We start from the raw sequence: 19726 nt of genomic DNA, 5'->3' as shown, positions 1-19726 counted from the left end.
GAGCCAGCACTCACCAACCGATCAACTATATAGGGCGGTCGGGAGGCATATTGCCCATGAGAAGAAATATCTTTCAAAGGAATGTGGACAAAGTGAAATCCGTTTCCCATTCAGGCAGCCAAGGAGCAGATCATTGGCACATCAGTGTAAAGGAATTGTGCAGCCAGTGTCCAAACGGAGTTAGAGAAGCTGACATGAACTTGTTTGTTTTGTATAAATAAATGTATTTGACATCTATGTTTACCACAAACAAGATAGTCAGGCAAACAGGAGTGTTGTCAGGTAAATCATGAGGTAAATCGTGAGGTACATTGTGAGGTAAATCACAGAGCACGCAGGGGAGACAGAAGAAAAAAGGTGGGGGAAAAGGGGAACTCCCCCTCCACGCTCAAAATGACCAATCAGAGCGCAAATTACCTCAGGCAGGAGACAGCATTCATTAACTGATCAACTATAATGGTGTACTTCTGGTGCACAGCCCAATCACACAGCTCCAACTTTTAAATTTAAATACAAGCAGTCCTTGACTTATGACTGTCCATTTAATGACTGTTCAACATTACAACAGCACTGAAAAAAGCGACAGAGCCATTTTTCATGGTTATGACTTTTGTAGGATCACCATGATCAAGTGATCAAAATGATCAGCTGCTCAGCCACTGGTTCAGACTTATGACCATTGCTGTGTCCCAAACTCACATGATCCCCTTTTGCGACTTTTTGATGAGCAAACTCAAGGGGGAAGCCAGATTAGCTTAACAACGGGGCTGTTAACTAGTCAACTGCAGTGATTCACTTAACAACTGAGGGAAGAAAGTAAAATAAAATGGGGGAAAACTCACTTAACCAATGTCTGACTTAGCAACAGAAATGTTCGGCTCAATTGTGGTGATAAGTCGAGGACATCCTGCATTTCAGGCTAACTGCCCCACAGTGAGGAGTCCGATCCTGACTGGCTCAAGGTTGACTCAGCCTTCCATCCTTCTGGGGTTGTTAAAATGAAGACCTGGGTTATTATGACCATTTATCACACTTAATGACCATTGCAGCATTCCCACGGTCACCTCATGCTCAGCAAAGGAATCAGATTTATGACAGTCGCAGTGTCCGGGGCCATGCGATCCTCTTTTGCAAATGTGTAGCAATGGGGAAGCCCAATTCACTTAACCCTCTGGCCAAGGATGGTAGTAAATGAGGCAACCCTCAAACCATCTCGCTTAATGGAAGCTTGGGGGCTCATTAATGGACGTAAATCGAGGACTGCCTAAAATTTTTGTTAGAGTTGGCAACAATCCAACCAGTACACAAGTAAATAATTCAGCAGGATTCATTTATATAAGAAACTTCTTTATGTACAATAATATAAAGCATAATGCATGTATACAATACCCATGCAGCAGAAGCCAGAATCAGAAATCACAGAATCCAGAAGCACAGAATCAATATAATCACAGAAGCTATATAATACAGAGGCTATATTGCAAGGACAAAGCAACTCTTATATACAAATCAGTTGAGCTAAGCCATGCCCAGACTCCGAGCCGTCCCTATTGGCTGACCTGTTACCATGTCTATTCCAATTCATGAACTCTCATACACTGACACTCCTCCCTTCATGACTGGAATAGACATAAAACTGAATAACAATATTCTTCTCATGGTGCACTCCACCCAATGGCTTGGTCATTATATCTGCCAGATTATCCTTTGAAGAACAGTGAAGCAAGCTAATTAATTTACATTTGATGGCTTCTCTTACATTACAATATTTAATATCCACATGCTTGCTTTTATTCTTTCCTCTGTCACCTGTTGTCATTTTAATGCAAGCAGCATTATTCTCATACACCGTTGCAGCTTCAGTTTCTTTTATTTTTAAATCTGTTAACAGCTGTACGTACCATTACCTCTGAATACAGTTCAGACAGAGCAATAAATTCTGTGTCTGCCGTAGAAACGGCTACAGTTCTTTGTTTTCTGGACTTCCAACCAATTAAAGCCCATACAAATAATACAACAATCCCAGAATTGGACTTTCTGGTTTTTACATCATTAGCATAATCACTGTCAACATAAATTCAATTCTTCACCGACCTGTATTTGAAGACTCAAGTTCATAGTTCCCTTCAAATACCTGATAATCCTTTTTTATGCTCATCCAATGCAATTGTGTTGGTGCATTAGTAAAGCAATGCTTACTGCACAGGTTATGTTTGGTCTGGACCACTGTGACAGATTTGTATCTTGATCACAGGCTTCACTTTTGTCCTCACCCAAATTGTTATGAAAATCTGTGCTCATGGGTGTTGGAGAAGAATTACAATCCTTCATGTTAAATCTCTCCAACAGCTGTTCAATTTTCTTTCTTTGACTGAGAACATATCCACCTTCCTCGGTGTTTTTGTTACCTCCACAACAAGATAGTTTTTTTTAATTTCTCCCAGATCTTTTAATTCAATTTTTTTCTTTAATTGGTTAGCACATTTTTTTACCTGTGACAAATCTTTTTCAATGAAACAAAGACCATCCACAAATGCGAATAATTGGCAATCCCCTACCTTGTAACTTTCCAGTATATATGCAACCGGCAGCCTTGCAACTCTTGAACCCAAGACCCTTCAATGCTGCATCTAAAGAGACATCCCAATTCCTGGCTGACTGCTTCAGCCCATAAATGGCCTTGTTCAATTTATACACAGTGTTAGGCCTTTTGCTTTCATACTCTTGAACCATGTAAATTTCTTCCTCTAATTCTGCACTGAGGAATGCTGTGGTTATATCAAAATGCTAAATTTTATGATCACATGCTGCTGCTAACACTGGTGCCAAACCTATGCTTACACTCTTTGGTTGATGTGAATACCTCATCATAGTGCACATTTTTCCTTTGTGAAAAACCTTGCCTTAGATTGGACCTCATTATTGGGTAGCATTTTTGTATACCCACTTACTTTCTACAGCTTTGCAACCCTGTGGCAAAGTCATAGGTGTGATCCCGTTATGTTCATCCATGGATTGCATTTCTTTGTCCATGGCTTCTTTCCATTTCATTTGCTCAATTTTAGGTAGCGCCAATACTTACTGATAGTTTCTTCACTCATACCACACATTGTACACCTTAACTTTACTAGCAGAATCCCCTTGTTCCATCACTCTGACCTGCGTGGCATTGACTGCTCCTGTGTTTCAACCCTCTCTTGCTTCATATCTGAGTCATCATCTTCTCCCGAGTCCTTTTCCTGCTCTTTTTCAGTGTCTACTCCCTAAACCAGGGGTGTCCAAACTTGGCAACTTTAAGACTTGTGGACTTCAACTCCCAGAATTCCCCAGCCAGCCTGGCCGGGGAATTCTGGGAGTTGAAGTCCACAAGTCTTAAAGTTGCCAAGTTTGGACACCCCTGCCCTAAACCATCACTAAGTAGATCATTCCATTGCTGAAGCGATAGCTCTTTGAGTCAGTCTCATAGCCCGTAGACCTGATCTTTCTAGCTTTTGGTTCACCTTTTCTCTTGAATGCTTTTGGAATATGCACCCATGCATTGCTTCCAAACACCCTTAAATGTGCCAGAGATCGCTTTCTCCCATATAGCATATGGAATATCATTAATAGAGGGACGCCTCAGCCTATTGATTACATAATTAGCAGTCAACATGGCTTCACCCCAATATGATCTGCTCAGGCCAGAGTCCTCCAGCAGCGAGTCGTTCAGTGTTTGTAAGACAACTTTCCTTCTCTCGGCCATGCCAGTCTCAGTTGCTGTGTACGGATTTGTGCATCTGTGTTTTAAACGCAACTGTCCCCAACCACTGTTGAAAACTTGCTGACATGAATTCCAAAACCCTGTTTGGAGCTGACATACCTGTTTTTTATATCTCCTTACCCATTGCTTAAATTTCTCTAGCACCTCTATTTTACTCTTTAGTAAATAGCAGAAATCAAATCTGCTGTTAGTCATCTACAATGACCAGCGCATACTGTGCTCCTCCCAAACTGGCTTGCATTGGCCCAAACAAATCTGCATGTACCAACTCTAGAGATCTTGTTGTCTGCCTTGCGCTACTCTTGCTTACAGGAAATTCCTTGGACTTAGATGATTTACATACTGCACAGTCCAAGTATGCCTTACACCAGGGGTGTCCAAACTTGGGAACTTTAAGACTTGTGGACTTCAACTCCCAGAATTCCCCAGCCAGCCATGGTGGCTGGGGAATTCTGGGAGTTGAAGACCACAAGTCTTAAAGTTCCCAAGTTTGGACACCCCTGCCTTACACCCTTTTAAATGTAACCCTTCTCCAAACTGCTGCATCTTTTGCAAAACTCTGAAGCTGGCTTGGCCAAGCTTTCTGCGCAACGGATGAATACATGAATCATGTTGTGCCACATTTCCAAATGTTTGGGCACATTGAACCTTTAGTCCCTGCAACACATAAAGATTATCCTCTTTTGTGCCCTATGCACATACATTCCCATTTCTCTTTATGAGACACCTCCCATTTGTAAATGTAGTCTCAAATCCTTTTTGGTCTAGACTGGAGACACTCAGCAAATTACCGTATTTTCGGAGTATAAGACACACCTTTTTGCCTCATAAAAGAAGCTGAAAATCTGGGTGTGTCTTATACAATGAATACAGTATTTTTTTTTTGCCTCCCAAAACCCCACCCCCTTTACCAAAATTGCCGTGCATAGCTTTTAGGAGGCTTTCAGAGAGCTCCCGGGGGCTGGGGAGGGCAGAAATGAGAAAAAAACGGGCCATTTTTTTGCCTCCCTAGCCCCCAGGGGCATTCTATAAGCCTCCTAAAGGCTATCCATGCCCTTTTTTGGACAAAAAATGGGGCCATTTTCATGAAAAACTGGCCATTTTTGCTCATTTTTGCCCCCCCTTTCCCTCGCGCTCTACAAGCCTCCTAAAGGCTATTCGTGCCCTTTTGGGGGGGGGGACCAGGCCCATTTTTGCGAAAAATGGGCCTTTTTTGGGAGGTTTGCAGAGTGCAAAAACTTTTTTTTAATTTGCCTCTTCAAAACCTTGGTGCATCTTATACTCCGGTGCGTCTTATATTCCAAAAAAATACAGTATGCTCCATTTCAGGCACGCACAGTATATTGCTAAACTTTTTCTTCAGACATGGAATCACCACCCTGCCTTTTCCAGTGATTTTAGTTTTCTGGCCATTTACTAAGGCTACTGCATCTCCTCCAGGTGGATCCACAATTTAGAATTGTTAACAATTGTTTGACTATCCCCAATGTCTATTGATATTTTACCTCTGCTATTACAACAGCTTTTGCAACAGCAGCCTGTCCATCTGTTCTTTGTCTTCCTTGCAAACAGTCTTTCTTCAAATGAGTCTTGTCATCACAGATGGAACACTGCTATTGTCTTATTTTCTGTTTCTTTCTTTGTAGAAAAACTTTGATGGGCTGTAATCTGATCTCTCCTGTTACTCTGGTCTCTGCAGACATCCTGTCTGAGGCTTTTCTCTCTCTGCTCTTGTCCCACCACCTCAGGAATTTTTCCTCATGGCTTTTTCTAAAAATGGTGTTTGTTTTCTTCTGAAACCAAGCAGGCTTTATGGGCTTCCATTTGTAAGTCCGGTTCTGATTTGCACTCAAAAACAGCTGAAACAATGTCCCATATTTCATCAAGACTGTTTAACACCAATAAGCACTTTCTGAGATTCAGGAATTTGCATGCCATATTGTTCCAACTCAATAAATAAAGTTTGCATTCATAGCAAGTGCTTCTCCACATTCTCTTGTGGTAACAGTCTGTCTCTGTACAATTCTCTCAATAATTCTACGATATTATATGCTGACGTACTCACATGCACACTTCTTAATTTCAGCCAAATCTCCTTTGCAGTTTTTAAATCAGCTGCGTTCAAGAATTGTCCATCTTCTAAACTTAAGATGACGTAGGCCAGTGCCTTATCATGCTGCCTTTGATCTGCTGCTGCGAATGTTGCCTGGAGTGGATCAATAACAATATCCCAAAGCTCCTTAGCCTTCAGGAAGCATTCCAATTTTGCAGCCCAAATAATATAATTCTTTTGCCCCAATCGAGGCAGAGTCCTCCTTGAAATCACCAGCCATCCTGCAAGCTTTCTCGGCCTTCTTCTCTTTTACTTATGTCCTTCAGCTTAATTATAGTTCAGTCTCACTGTGTGCTTGGTGTGCTCTGGGCCCATAACCTGTAAGTTTGCAGCAATCCAACCAGCACACAATCAGCAGGATCCATTTATATAAGAAACTTCTTTATGTACAATAATATAAAGCGTGATGCATGTATACAATACCCATGCAGCAGAAGCCAGAACCAGAACTCAGAAGCCAGAAACACAGAAGCTATATATATACAGAGGCTATATTGCAAGGACAAAGCAATTCTTATATACAAATCAGTCAAGCTAAGCCACACCCAGGCTCTGAGCTGTCTATGTCACCAAACAATTCCCATTGGTTGACCTATTACCATGTCTATTCCAATTCATGAACTCTTATACACTGGCAAATTAGCTGACGGAACGACGGAAGCGTAGAACCAACTTCTAACGCCAGTCACGACTCAATCCTCCCTGAGCTTAAAACTCACTCGGGATAAATGATGATCATCTGATAAAAAGGGGAAAAATTATAAATAATGAAATGAGCTAAAAAAAGAAAACAACAAATCAAAATGATGGACCACTAGAGTCTTTTGCCGTTGGTTTTCTCTGTTTCTTCCATTTGGGGAATGGGCTTTCAGGGAAGGATTGATACAGGGGGGGGTCTTGGGAATCTCCTGGCTCATTTCCAGCAAATCCAGCTCCCCATCGCTGTGGATGATGGGTGATGTATTCCCATCGGATTTTCTATACAAAAATTAGCGCATCAGTCATTCCAGGGTCCTATGGTCACCCCAAAGGGGTTTACCCTGTTCAAAGCTGTCAAGAATCACACCAAAGTCTGTCCCTCCCTCTCAAAAAAGAAATTGGGGTTGGGATAGGAAAATAAATGAAATAAAATTGGGGAAAAAACAAAAAGAAAAGAAAAATTAACAGCCTCCCCAATGCTTATATCTTCAGGAACCCTCAAGGCATCTATCAGTTCGAGGGAAGAATTTGACAGCAGCTCAAATGTGGTCACTTAATATCAGGGGGACAAACTGAGGACTAGAAACTTGATTGTGCCTGTCTGGATAGATGTCTACCCAACAGAAGTGGAAGTGGTGCGGTGGAATCTTTGTGGCAAATGATAGGCCCAGGATTGTACCCAAAACCATCTTGCAAAACACATTCTTTTATTTCTTAGATAATTTATTATATATATTTATATATATATATTTAATCTCAACTTTATTACTTTACAAGGAACTCAAAGGTGGTGGATATACATAACATTCCTTCCTCCTCCTCCTTCCCTCAGAACAACAACCCTGTGAGGTGGGTCAGGCTGAGAGGGAGGAAGTGGCCAATGTTACCTCCCCCCAGCTGGCTTGCGGGCCTGGGGTAGGACTCGAACTCACAGCCACCTGGTGATTGACCCAAAGTGACCAGCCAGCTTTCATGTCTCAAGTGAAACTAGAACTCACAATCTCCTGGTGATTGGTTCAAAGATACCCAGTTAAAGCAGGACTAGAACTCACCATTGCCTGGTGATTGGCCCAAAGTCACGCAGGTGGCTTTCCTGCCTTTCAGGGAACTAGAACTCCCAACTTCCTGTGTTCTAGGCTAGGATCAGGGGTGGGTTCCGGCAGGCACTACTGCTGGCTTGCTCGTGCGCACGCCGTGTGTGCGCTTTATGCATGCCGTGTGCGCATGCGCAGAGCTATTAAAATTGTTTTGCACATGCGCAGAACTGAAAAAGAAGATGGCGCACCTATAGCACTGACGGGGGAACCGGTTCAGGGGCGTAGTAGGCCTAGAGTCACTGCTGGTTCCAGCGACCCACCCAGGCCACCGAACCATTACTGGTTTAGCCGAACCGGTGGGAACCCACTACTGCCCCAGCTTGGCACCCGGCAGTCCCTCCTCTTCTCTGCCGCCCAATTTCCAAAAACTCAATTTAGCCTCACAACGCGAAGCTGAAAGCAAAATAGATTAAAATATTCAAAACCAAACCAGGAATATCCTTCAGCCCTGAATTTTCCCAGACCAGCCAATGCCATCCAACCTAAAAGAGTTTCGACTCGTACAATGCTAACGTCCCAAGGCTTCCCGGAGGCCATCTAGTCCAACCCCGTCTGCTCAGAGCAGGAATCTAACCTGAAACGTCTCCACCGGGATGCCAAAATGATTCTCCACAAAGGCTGCCTCCCATTCCCAACAAAAATTGTAACTAGAGAGGTTCTCAGTTCCACGCTTCTATTTTGGGTTACACAACAGTTTTCAATCTTGGGTGCTTTAAGAGGAAGGACTTCAACTCCCAGAATTCCCCAAGCAGTGTGTTTTAAGAGGGGTGGGCTTTAACTTCCCTTGCTGGCTGGGGGGTTCTGGGAGTTGAAGCCCACCCCTCTTAAAGTAGCCAACCTTGAGAAACATCTGTTTGACCCCTCCTTCTCCTGTACCCTTGATCTGCTCACATGGGAGGGGGGAGTGGACATAGCGGAGAGTTTGGAGACCCAGGCCCCAATTCTGCCAATATCTTGTAGGATCTCCGACACAGCAGTGGAAGGGAGTGGAACAAGATGCAACCGCCCTCCACCCAATTGTTAACCCCCCCTCCCCACCCTTGCAAAGAAGCTATGGAAAAGCAGTCAGAGGATTCACTTAGCCCGGGTGTCGGCAGCCCGCGTCTCCGGAGCCATATGCAGCTCTTTGTGCCCTCTGCTGAGGCTCCCTGTCCCATCACTGGCTGGCCCCACCCCTTGCCCTCCCCTCCCTTGCCTGGCCTGAGAATTCAGCGGGGGATGGAATAGTGGCCAGTGCTGATTCTCTGGCATCTCACTCTTATGGAGCTTCTTCCAGCCCTTGTTGGTGCTGGGCATGCCTTGGTCGCTTGGGGAGACGCGCAACCTGCTCTCTGCCCCAAGACACTGGCCTGGCCCAGCCGCAACCAACGCTGGCCTCGCTAACATGAGGGCCAGTGGGATGGGAATGGGGTCCAGGAGGATGGGACATTGGAAAGGGGGATGGGCAAACAGTGCACAACCACGGCTTTAAGAGGTTCAGGGCAATGGGAAAAGGGAGCTGGCCCCACCAACCCTCGCATGCCCACCCTGGGGAAAGCCCTTGCCAAAGACACTTGCCCATCAGCTGATCTCCCCCTCTCTTTGCATTTCTTCTCTGTCTCTCTGAAAGCTGCGGCTGGGCCAAGTCAGGAAGCTCTCCTTGGAGCACCTCCTTTTATTTCTTCTTTTTGGAAATCCAGGCTGGCTGACGAACGGTCATCAGCTGCAGTGGAAGCTGCCCTCTGGACAACCCTCCTCTTCCTCCTCTCACGACACCTGGCCAGCTGTGGCAGAGCTGGGAGGGTGCACACAGGCGGGAAGACACTCCTCAAGCAAGCGCCAAAGGGCAGGGGGCCACTCTGTAGGGAGAGGCAGTTGGCCTCTCCTTACCGAGAGAAGGGGGAGTGATGGGGGGAAATAGGAAGAGAGAAGGGGAGAGAGGAGAGATATACAGAGAAAGGGGAGGAGAGAGAGAAATAGAGAGAAGGGAGAGAGGGGAGAGAGAGACACAGAGAGAGATACAGAGAAATACAGAAAATGAGGAGGAGAGAGAGAAATAGAGAGAAGGGAGAGAGGGGAGAGAGAGATACAGAGAGAGTGGATAGAGGAACATAGAGAGAAATACAGAGAGATACAGAAAGAGGGGAGGAGAGAGGGGGAGAGAGAAATAGAGAGAAGGGAGAGAGACACAGAGAGAGATACAGAGAGATACAGAAAGAGGGGAAGAGAAAGGGGGAGAGGGGGAGAGAGGAGGTGAGAGAGAGACAGAGAGAGATACAGAGAAATACAGAAAATGGGGAGGAGAGAGAGGGAGAGAGATACAAAGAGAGGGGGAGAGAGGGGGAGAGAGGAGGTGAGAGACACAGAGAGATACAGAAAGAGGGGAGGAGAGAGGGGGAAAGAGATACAGAGAGAGAGAAGGGGAAGAGAGGATAGGGGCAGAGAGACAGGGGGAGGGGGAGAGACATAGAATGGTTTTGTGACTGGGTAGGCGTGGCTAGGGATCATGTAACTGGGTGGGAGTGAGTGACATAGAGTTGGCTATGCACACCCAGGTTTTGGAGCGCCCAGTGTTTTTTCTTTCCGTGGGAAATGGATCCAAATGGCTCTTTGAGTGTTTAAGGTTGCAGACCCCTGACTTAGCCCACCAATCCCTGCCCAGTGGGAGAGAGGAAAGCCACTTTTGGGGACCCTTCCTTGGCAGTGCCTCATGGATTGTGCTGCTTCTGAGACCCCAGCATCCCTGAAGGGGCTTTGGCTGCCAGGGGAGCACAAGGGGCAGGGGGCTCCTGCCACATCGGACCCCTGCCCAAGCCCCATGGGGAAGGGGGCTGCCCCCCCAAAAGCAGGTCGACCACCCAACGGTTTCTCCAGAGCGGGCCGAGTGGGGGTCTCCTCCGCGGGGCACCAAGGTCAGGTAGGATCGCAAGTTGTGCCTCGGCAAAGCGCAGAGGTCGGGCGCGAGCCGCCTCGAGCACAGCAGCTTTGTCGGCCAACCGTAGCAGGCGGAACAGCAGTGGTCGTGGCTTGGCGGTTGAATCCTGGCCACAGACTCTCCGGGCGCTCTCGATCTCCAACACTGGCACTCCCGGCGGCCAGCCCAACACCTCCGGCAGGGTCCGTTGGAGGAAAGACACTGCATCGCTTCCTTCAACTCCCTCGGGCAAACCCAAGAGGCGCAGGTTGAGACGGCGGGAGCGGGTCTCCAGAACCCGGCAGCGGCTCTCCAGGCGCCGTGTATACTTCGCCAGGCGCCAGTTCTCCAGGTGTAGCGCAGCCAGCTCCAGCGCCCAGCCTCGCGCCTCCTGCTCCAGTCGCCAGACGTGGCTTTGAAGACCGGACAGGTCCCGGCAGAGGCTACTCACGTCAGTGGCCAGGCGGCCCAGCTGTTTGGAGAGGAGGGGCTGCGTGACCCCTGACTCAGCCCCCTGGGTGCAGTGGCAGAGTCGGGCCGCATCGGGTTGCCTCTTCTTTGCCTCTGTTCCTGGATTTGGAGCCGAGAGGCTTCCCTTGTCTCTGGCTGCGAAAGGAAAGGGGAGAGAATCAGCGTGAGACCCTCCCCTTCTTTCTGGTGAGACTTCATCAATCAATCAATCAATCAATTGCAATAGAGTTGGAAGAGACCTCGGAGGTCCTCTAGTCCAACCCCCTGCTCAAGTAGGAGACCTTTACAAAATCATAGAATGACAGAGATGGAAGGGACCTCGAAGGTCATCTAGTCCAACCCTCTGCTCAAGCAGGAAGTCCTTACTGAATCACAAAGTTGGAAGGGACCCTTGAGGTCATCTAGTCCAACCCCCTCCTCAAGCAAGAGACCTTATACAATTTCAGACGAGCGGCTGTCCAGTCTTTTCTTTAAAAACTGATGGAGCACCCAGAACATCTGGTGGCAAGCAGCTCCATTGGTTAATTGTTCTCATTCTAAGGAAGTTTCCTCTTAATTCCAGGTTGCTCCTCTCCCGGATTAGTTTCCATCCACTGTTTCTTGTCCTACCTTCTGGTACTTTGAAGAATAGGTGGAGCCCTCTTCTTTGGGGCAGCCCCTCAAACACTGGAATGCTGCTCTCCTGTCCCCCCCTAGTCCTTCTCTTCTCTAGATTAGCCAAACCCAAATCCTGCAACCGTTCTTCAGATGTTTTGGTCTCCAGGCCTTTAATTGTCTCAGTTGCTCTTCTCTGCCCTTTTTTCCCAAAATCTCAAACTCTTTTTGGTAACGCCGGGAGCAAAACTGGATGCAGTTATTGCAGGGGTGGCCTTACTAAGTCTTTATAAAGTGGTGCTAACACTTCACGTGATTTTGATTCTATGCTTCTGTTTATACAACCCAGGATCGTGTTAGCTTTTTCGGCTGCTGCCGCTGCACACAGCTGGCTCATGTTTAAGGGATCGTCCACTAGGATTCCAGGGTCCCTCTCACAGTTTCAAGATTTGAGCCGGCATCCCCCAACGGGACGTTCCTCCCACCCCACCGAATTCGTGGCCCGCCTGCCTCACCTGACAAGGTGGGCATCCATCCAGGGGTTCCCATCCTGAAGCCCTGCTTCTCCCCCCAAAAAGAGGCAATCTTACAAATGCCATTTCCCTCCCAATTTCCCCCCACCTACCTACCCTCCCCACTTCTCCCAGGCAGGTGGCAGGCATTCAGCTTTGCCAAGGGACTCCAGCTCCCATCTACGCTTCCTAGTTTTTAATTCAGTCTCTACCCTCCTCACCTGTCGCAGAAGTTCTTCTGGCACCCATCCGAAATGAAACCAAGGGACTCCACCTGGGAGGGTCGTCCTGCTTATGTGCAGAGGTCCTGGTGTTCAGAGAACAGGAGTGGCTCTTCAGTTGGGTCTCCTGTGTTTCCATGTCAGAGATGGGAGAGCTGGAGGGGGCAACACCTATAGGGAAACCAAGAAACTCAGTCTAGTAAGATGGTGGGATTTAACAGGGGTGGACTTCAACTCCCAGAATCCCCCAGCCGGTATGCTTTAAGAGGGGTGGGCTCTGTTATGTATTGTATATAGTGTGTAGTTGTCAGTTGAAGTCCTCATTTTGGTCCCCTGTTGGAAGGGAAAAATACTCTGTCCTGATTGGTTGATTGGCGGGTCAGTTTCCTATAAAAGGAGCGGTGTCAGCCAGGGAGTTCAGTTGCCTCACAGGCAGTATATTGAATAAAGAGCTGTTAGAAATCACTCTGGTCTCACCTCCATTCTTCAACTAGAACCTAATACTGGTGACGAGGATGGGATTGAATGGAAGCTGAGCCTGCAAAGAGCTGATCACTGTGAGCTGATCCACTCAGAGAGAAATCACTGGAGCTGATCCACAGTGGCTGCCACTTCATTGACCAGAGATGCCTCAGCAGCCCACACTGGTCACTTGGAAAATGGCTGCACTACGGCCTTTTGCTCCATACAAGCCAGACTCTGAGACATGGGACTCCTACTTTGCTCGTTTCAATTGCTTCCTCAAAGCCAATGACTTTGCTGAGATCACGGACAACAGGAAAAGGGCACTTTTCCTAAACTTCTGCGGCCCAGAGATCTTTGAGATGTCCAGGGCTCTCCCCGCTCCACTGGCCATTCAGTCTGCGCCATGGGATGGGGTGCAGAGCAAGCCATGGTTTCACTATGCGCCCAAACCTTCATGAATCTCACATTGGAATCATCATCAGAATGATGGTGATTCTTCTATCATCGGAATCAGGCTGAAGGTGAATCCATCAACAAATACGCTGCTGCCCTTCGACAGTCAGCCCTATATTGTGAGTTCAAGGACTTAGATGATGCTCTCTTGGACAGAGTGGTCTGTGGTGTGAAGGGCATCAAGATACAACAGCACCTCCTTGCAAAAACAGACCTCCCCTGCAGATGGCGCTCGACAAGGCACAAGCAGCCGAGATGTCCGATCAGTCAATGGATGAGATTCAAAAATCAAACAGCCCACCAGCATCACGGAAAATAGTCACTGTGCACCAAGAAGATGCTAACCATGGTGAATCAGCAGAGGCAGACGATGATGTCTATCGTCTCAAATCCACCAAGGGGAGGAATGTAGCCACAGAAAAGGCAACCAGAATGTGTTGGTTGTAGCGGCAATCAGCCGCAAACGGCACCTAAGTTCAAGAATGCCATCTGTCAAAGATGTGAAACAAAAGGACACTTGGCCAGCGTCTGTCGTGCAAACCAACCAACAGCTACTTTTGCGAGCCCAGAAACTTGCCACAAAAGAATGCAGAAAAGACAACAGTGTAACGGAGAGGACTGCTTCATGATCTCAAGAGGCACCTGCAAGGCAGAAGTAGTCATTGGTCACGCCGACCTTTTGCAATAAGGTCCATGTCACTGTCCTGATTGAGGTGTCCCCTTGCTGTATAGAGGTGGACATGGGATCTTCAAGGACCATCGTCTCTTGGAGTACACTAAAGAGATTGGTGCCAAAAAATGTCAAAAAGACAATTGGACTTCCACCATACCTTTAGAGTATCTTCTCAGGCCCACTGAGACTGCTGGTAGTGGACAGCTCCCTACCTAGGTCTCCTAGAACTGGACTGGTTCTCCTCCTTGGGTCTGGGAATCACTGGCATCAACTCCAACAGTGACTCTGATATTGAAGCCTTAATCTCTGATTTTGCAGATGTCTTTGACGGAAACCTGGGCAGATGTACAGGCACACCCATCTCACTGAACCTTGACCCCCAAGTTGCTCCGATCCAAATGAAGCTGCAAAGAATACCATTCGCCTTGCGCTCAAAGACTGATGAGCAACTTGGCAAGCTCATCAGCCAAGGAATCCTGGAACCTGTCGACCACGTAAAATGAGAGACTCCATTTGTGACCCTTGTGAAACTGGATGGTTCTGTCCACATCTGTGCAGACTATAAATGTACATTAAATAAAGCGCTACAACAAAATGCCTTCCCTTTGCCTGTGGCCTAACATCTCCAGCACTCTCTGGGTGAGGGTAAGGTCTTTACTAAATTGGACTTTGCCAAGCCTATCAACAGCTACCATTTGACAATGCCAAAGCTAAGGCTCAGACAATTGTAACACATCGAGGAGCTTTTAGATGTTGCCGGCTGCAATTTGGAGTGAGCATGGCACCAGAACTTTTCCAGAGCCTGATGGAGCATCTCTTGCAAGGCATCCCAGGGGATGTTCCCTATTTTGATGATGTCTTCATGTCAGCGGCCAACAACGGCAAACTCCTTGACCGTCTGTGAGCATTACTCACCCATTTTCAGGAAGTTGGCCTCAAAGTTAAAAAAATAGTGCAAGATCACTATTCCACAGGTAGAGTTCCTTGGCTACCCTATCAATGCCTCTGGGTTACACCCTACATAAGCAAAGGTCCAAGCCATCCAGGAAGCTCCCACACCCAATAATATGATCGAACTCCAGGCATTTTGGGGACTCCTAAATTTCTACAGCATCCTTTTGCCACACAATGTCTGTAGCTGAGCCTTTTCATTGCTTGCTTGACAAGATGTCTTGGTCACGAAAAGAAGTTGCTTCCTTCTCTGCTGTCAAGAAGCTAATATCTTCAAACAGCGTCCTGGTGCAGAACAATGAGAATCTCCCCTTGGTCCTCACCTGTGACACTTCTCCATTCGGCGTCAGCACCATTTCAAGCCACCGATTCGCTAATGGAAGAGAGGCCCCAATCGCTTTTTTCTCATGGACTTTGTCATCAGCTGAACAAAACTACAGCCAGCTGGACAAGGAAGCTTTGGCTGCGGTCGCAGGAGTCAAACGTTTCCATGAATACCTCTAGGGCAAACCATTTGACCTTGTGACTAATCACAAGCCGCTACTGGGCCTGCTCGCTGGGGACCCCAAAACACCACAAGTTTTGTCCCCTCACATGCTGCGCTGGACTGTGTTCGTAGCTGCATACAGCTACTGCCTCCTGCATTATCCGGGTAAGACACTTAGCTATGCTAACGCCCTCAGCTGGTGTCCGTTTCTCAATGTTGTGGAGGATCTGGCTCCAGCGCCCTCTGTTTTATTAATTGAAGACCTGTCATCTGGCGCCGTTATGGTGTGAGAGATAGCTGCACACTCCACTAAGGACCATGTCATCACCCAAGTGCTCCACTGGGTGTGGAGGGGGTGGCCGAAGGGGCCAGTCAGCACAGAGTTCCTTCCCTTCCACACCTGGCAACATGAGCTGTCTGCTCAATGAGGCTGCCTACTCTGGGGGAGTCAGGTGGTGGTACCCCAAAGGCTGCAATGGCCAGTTTTGGATGCTCTTCATATCGGCCACCCAAGCATCGTGCGAATGAAGACACTCGCCCGCAGTTATGTCTGGTAGCCCAACTTAGACAAGGCCATCGCTCATTGGGTCACATCGTCAGCCTTGCCAATAGTCAAGGCCAGCCCCCCGCTCCCAAATCCACTACAGCACATGAGTGGGAAGCACCCAAGACACCTTGGTCAAGGGTGCCTATTGACTTTGCGCGGCCTTTCCATGGACAGACTTTTATGGTGGCTGTGGATGCCTACTTAAAATGGCTTGAGGTGGTACTCATGACATCGACCACCTTGGACACCATGATCAAGGCCCTTAAAAGGATTGTAGATGTCCTCGTTTCAGACCACAGCTCAAATCAAGCTGTTCCTGGTGGGTCACGGTATTCATCATGCACTGATTGCACCATTCCATCCTGCTAGCAGTGGGAAGGCTGAGCGGATGGTCTGATCAGCAAGGATGGGCCCTGGGGACTGGCAAACATGGACAGCCAAGTACTCCTGGTCCAGCACGTCACACCAAGCTCCACCACCAACAGAAGTCCGGCTGAACTCTTAATAGGTCACTGCCTGCGGACCGACTTGAACCGGCTACACCCGGACTACTCCTTGGGGGTCCCTACAGACTCCACCAGCCATCTCTGGTCATTCCCACCGGGCAACTGTGTCTACGCCCACAACTACGCTGGGGGCCCCTCCTGGATTCCTACCTGGGTAGGGGATGTTACTGGGCCACATTCCTACAGGGTGGTGCTAGAAGATGGCAGGTTGTGATGCCGCCACATTGACCAATTGCATGGCCACCTTGGAACCTCCATCTGCCGCCAGGCAGAATGGACTCTGCCAGAGACAACCCCGGCTAAGGACACGCAGCTCAGCATCACCACAAACAACGGTACCTACAAAGGATGTTGTGAGTCACACATGCCTGGTGACTTGGCTCCTCTTGTGTTAGAAGCACCAGTGACCGAGCTCTTCCTACTGCCGCAAGCTCACCTAAAGCAGCGTCAGCCACTCTGCCTAGTCAAGGCTCCTGGTCTACTGGTCTTGGAAAGGAACCTCATAGGTTGGGACCGACACACTGCTGCCCTACCTACCCAAAAGACTACATAGGTTAAATTGTTATTTTGATCACCATAATGCTCCTTCTTGGTTATGTATTGTATGTAGTGTATAGTTTTCAGTTAAAGTCCTCATTCTGGTCCCCGGTTGGAGCAGGAAAATACTCTGTCCTAATTGGTTGCTTGGCTGATCAGTTTCCTATAAAAGGAGCAGTGTCAGCCAGGGAGTTCAGTTGCCTCACAGGCAGTATATTGAATAAAGAGCCGTTAGAAATCACTCTGGCCTCACCTCTTTTCTTTGCCCTGAACTTAACAGACTCCAATCCCCAGAATCCCCCAGCCAGGATGCTTTAAGAGGGGTGGACTCCAACTCCCAGAATCCCCCAAACAGGTGTGCAACCCTATGTCACTGGAGATGCAGCCGCCAAGACTCACTTTGCCAGGATTTCTTCTTGCAATGAGCTACTTCTTCTTCCTCCTCTTCCTCCTCCTCCTCCTCTTCCTCCTGGGTGTGTCTGGATTCTCTGGGCCTCTTCCTGGCCGAGGAGGGGCAGGTACTGGCGGTGCTTGGGTAGGTGATCTCTTTGAGGCACCTGAGCAGACCCTGGAGAGGGCTACTTCCGGTCCCCCCCTCTGGGCAAAGAAAGACACCATTCTGTGATTGGCTAAGGCAGATTACAGTCCAATCCTCCCCTTGCCAAGTCCTTCCTCGAAAACTTTGCCCAATATGGTGGCAGCACATTGGCACCCTCTCCCATCTGAAGGGAAGCGGGATTTGAACTTAGGATCACCGCAGGTAGAGCTGGAAGATGATCATCCCCGTCCTCTAATAGGAGCTCAGAGTTGAACTGGGGGAGGTGTCCCTGGGGGAGGAGGAGGAGGAGGAGGAGGAGGAGGAGGAGGAGGAGGAGGAGGAGGAGGAGGAGGAAGAGGAGGAGGAGGAGGGGGAGGGGGGAGGAGGAGGAGGAGGAGGAGGAGGAGGAGGAGGAGGAGGAGGAGGAGGAGGAGGAGGAGGAGGAAAGACTGTGGGCTCCTTGGTGCTCTCTGAGCTTGGTAGTTTACCTGCAGACATTTCATAATCCAACCAAGTTGCATCATCCGTCTCAGCTGAAGCTGCCTACCTTTGTCTCCAGGCTGTGGCTGGACCTGGTCTTCCCTCGGACTCCAGTCCATGTTTCCCTCAGGTGTCCCATCCCGGGAATTGTGGCTTAGGGGGCTGGAACATGTTGGGGTCTGGTCTGGTGCTGTATCTCTTGGGCTCTTCTGCTGCTCACAGATGAAGATCTTGTTGGCAAGAACTGCGCCAAGAAGAAGGAACTCCAATGAAGAACATAGGGTAGGTGGCTACCACGGTTGGACACCCCAAGTCTCAGAGATGGTCCTTTACTCCAGAAATCCTCATAGGTCACACCCATGGTGGCTATTTTAGGAGTAATCTAGGAAGGTTCTCCATCTACTCCTCTAATGGGTGGACGATATAAGTCACCACGATTGGCTTGGACTGACTTCTCCTGACCTGGCTTGGTTCCCTTCCAGGCTGGGAGAGTCCTTGATCATGAGACATTCAATTAAGTTTCCTTCTGGAAACTTCCTCCTCCTTCCTCTACTTTAAGCCACCTGAGATTTGCCCATCATTATTGTTGGGAGTATACTCCTAGTGTTGGGTAGGCAGCATATATCTATATACAATAACAAATGGTCGTTGTTGCTTTAAATGGGTGAATGTACTTATCAGCTGTAATTAACTTTACAATAAGAGGGAGTTAGGAGAGCTCACTCTCTCTCTCTCTCTGCTTGTCCTATGCTTGATGACTGGAACGTGAACTGTGACTGTAAGCAATTGTTTGTTCTTTGAATTATGTTTGGACATATATCTACTATCACTGCTTGTGAGGCAATTATTATTAGTAAAGCTACTTGTTTTTTACTAGCAGTGTCTGAAACTCTATTCGTGTGTTTTTTTCTACTAGCAACGTTTTTTCTCTCTAGCCGTACATTCCACTGCGCTATTTTCTGTCTCCCAACGGAGATACCCCTAACAATTATCCCAGGGGTCCAAGAAAATATCAAGGAAGGAACATGAGGGCCCCCGACAGCGAACCAAGATCTCCCAAGCCCTGACAATCTTCTCCTTTCCCTGGAGGTTTTCAATAAAAGGTTGGCTGATCAAACATCTGGAATGGAAAGAGGGCCTCCTGCTTTGGACAGGGAGTTGGTGCAGAAGACCTCCAAGGTCCTTTTCTGCCCTAGGATTCTTTCATCCATACTTTGACTGCTGTGCAGAATGCTTCCTTCCTGCTCTCACCCTTGGCGCCCTTGAGGTTCTCCAAAGAAATCTCCCCCTCCCAGCAAACCAGGATCCTCCCCCAAGTTTAAGGTTTAAGTCCCCAAAGAGGCCAACTCATTGTCATAGAAGTCACCTCCATGTTACGTACGTGTGGAAGGTGGCCCATCTTCCCTTGCTTCAGATGCTCTGGACATCACATCCTGCAGAGCTGTGGAGCATCGTAGAGGGTGGATGGAAGGAAACATCTGCTTGACATCTGCAGTGTCCTTTGCGTCATTCTCCGGGTTGCCACAGAGAGAGGCAGAAGATGCTTCATCGCCCCCGTCGGTAAAATTGGCCTCTCGCGTGTAAGGTAACTGCTCTTCCTCTTCTGCAGGAAGTTGGGCGGACGGACACTTCCTCTTACCCTCCAACATCACCTTCGGTCCTACAAGAACATCCCTCTCGGATCCTGGGAACATAGGTATAGAAAGTCGAGAAACCGTGTTAGAAGGAG

General features: G+C 48.1%; 1 protein-coding gene across 1 annotated transcript in view; it reads right to left on the bottom strand.

Moving 5' to 3' along the window:
• Window positions 1-1330: 1330 nt before the first annotated feature.
• LOC309401624 (uncharacterized protein) overlaps window positions 1331-19726 on the bottom strand; it is a 45925-nt gene continuing 27529 nt past the window's right edge. The window contains exons 21-25 of the mRNA XM_081970692.1: window positions 19379-19681; window positions 18065-18241; window positions 17379-17576; window positions 12361-12531; window positions 1331-11168 (exon numbers count right to left, since the gene is read on the bottom strand). Coding sequence (XP_081826818.1) covers window positions 10357-11168; window positions 12361-12531; window positions 17379-17576; window positions 18065-18241; window positions 19379-19681 — 1661 coding nt within the window. The 3' untranslated portion in view covers window positions 1331-10356. The remainder of the gene's footprint in view (window positions 11169-12360; window positions 12532-17378; window positions 17577-18064; window positions 18242-19378; window positions 19682-19726) is intronic.

Source organism: Natrix helvetica, assembly GCF_964273705.1.
Source record: "Natrix helvetica genome assembly, chromosome: Z".
Lineage (NCBI taxonomy): Eukaryota > Metazoa > Chordata > Lepidosauria > Squamata > Natricidae > Natrix > Natrix helvetica.
Note: the sequence above shows the minus strand (reverse complement) of the source record. Positions and strands in the feature narration are given on the sequence as shown.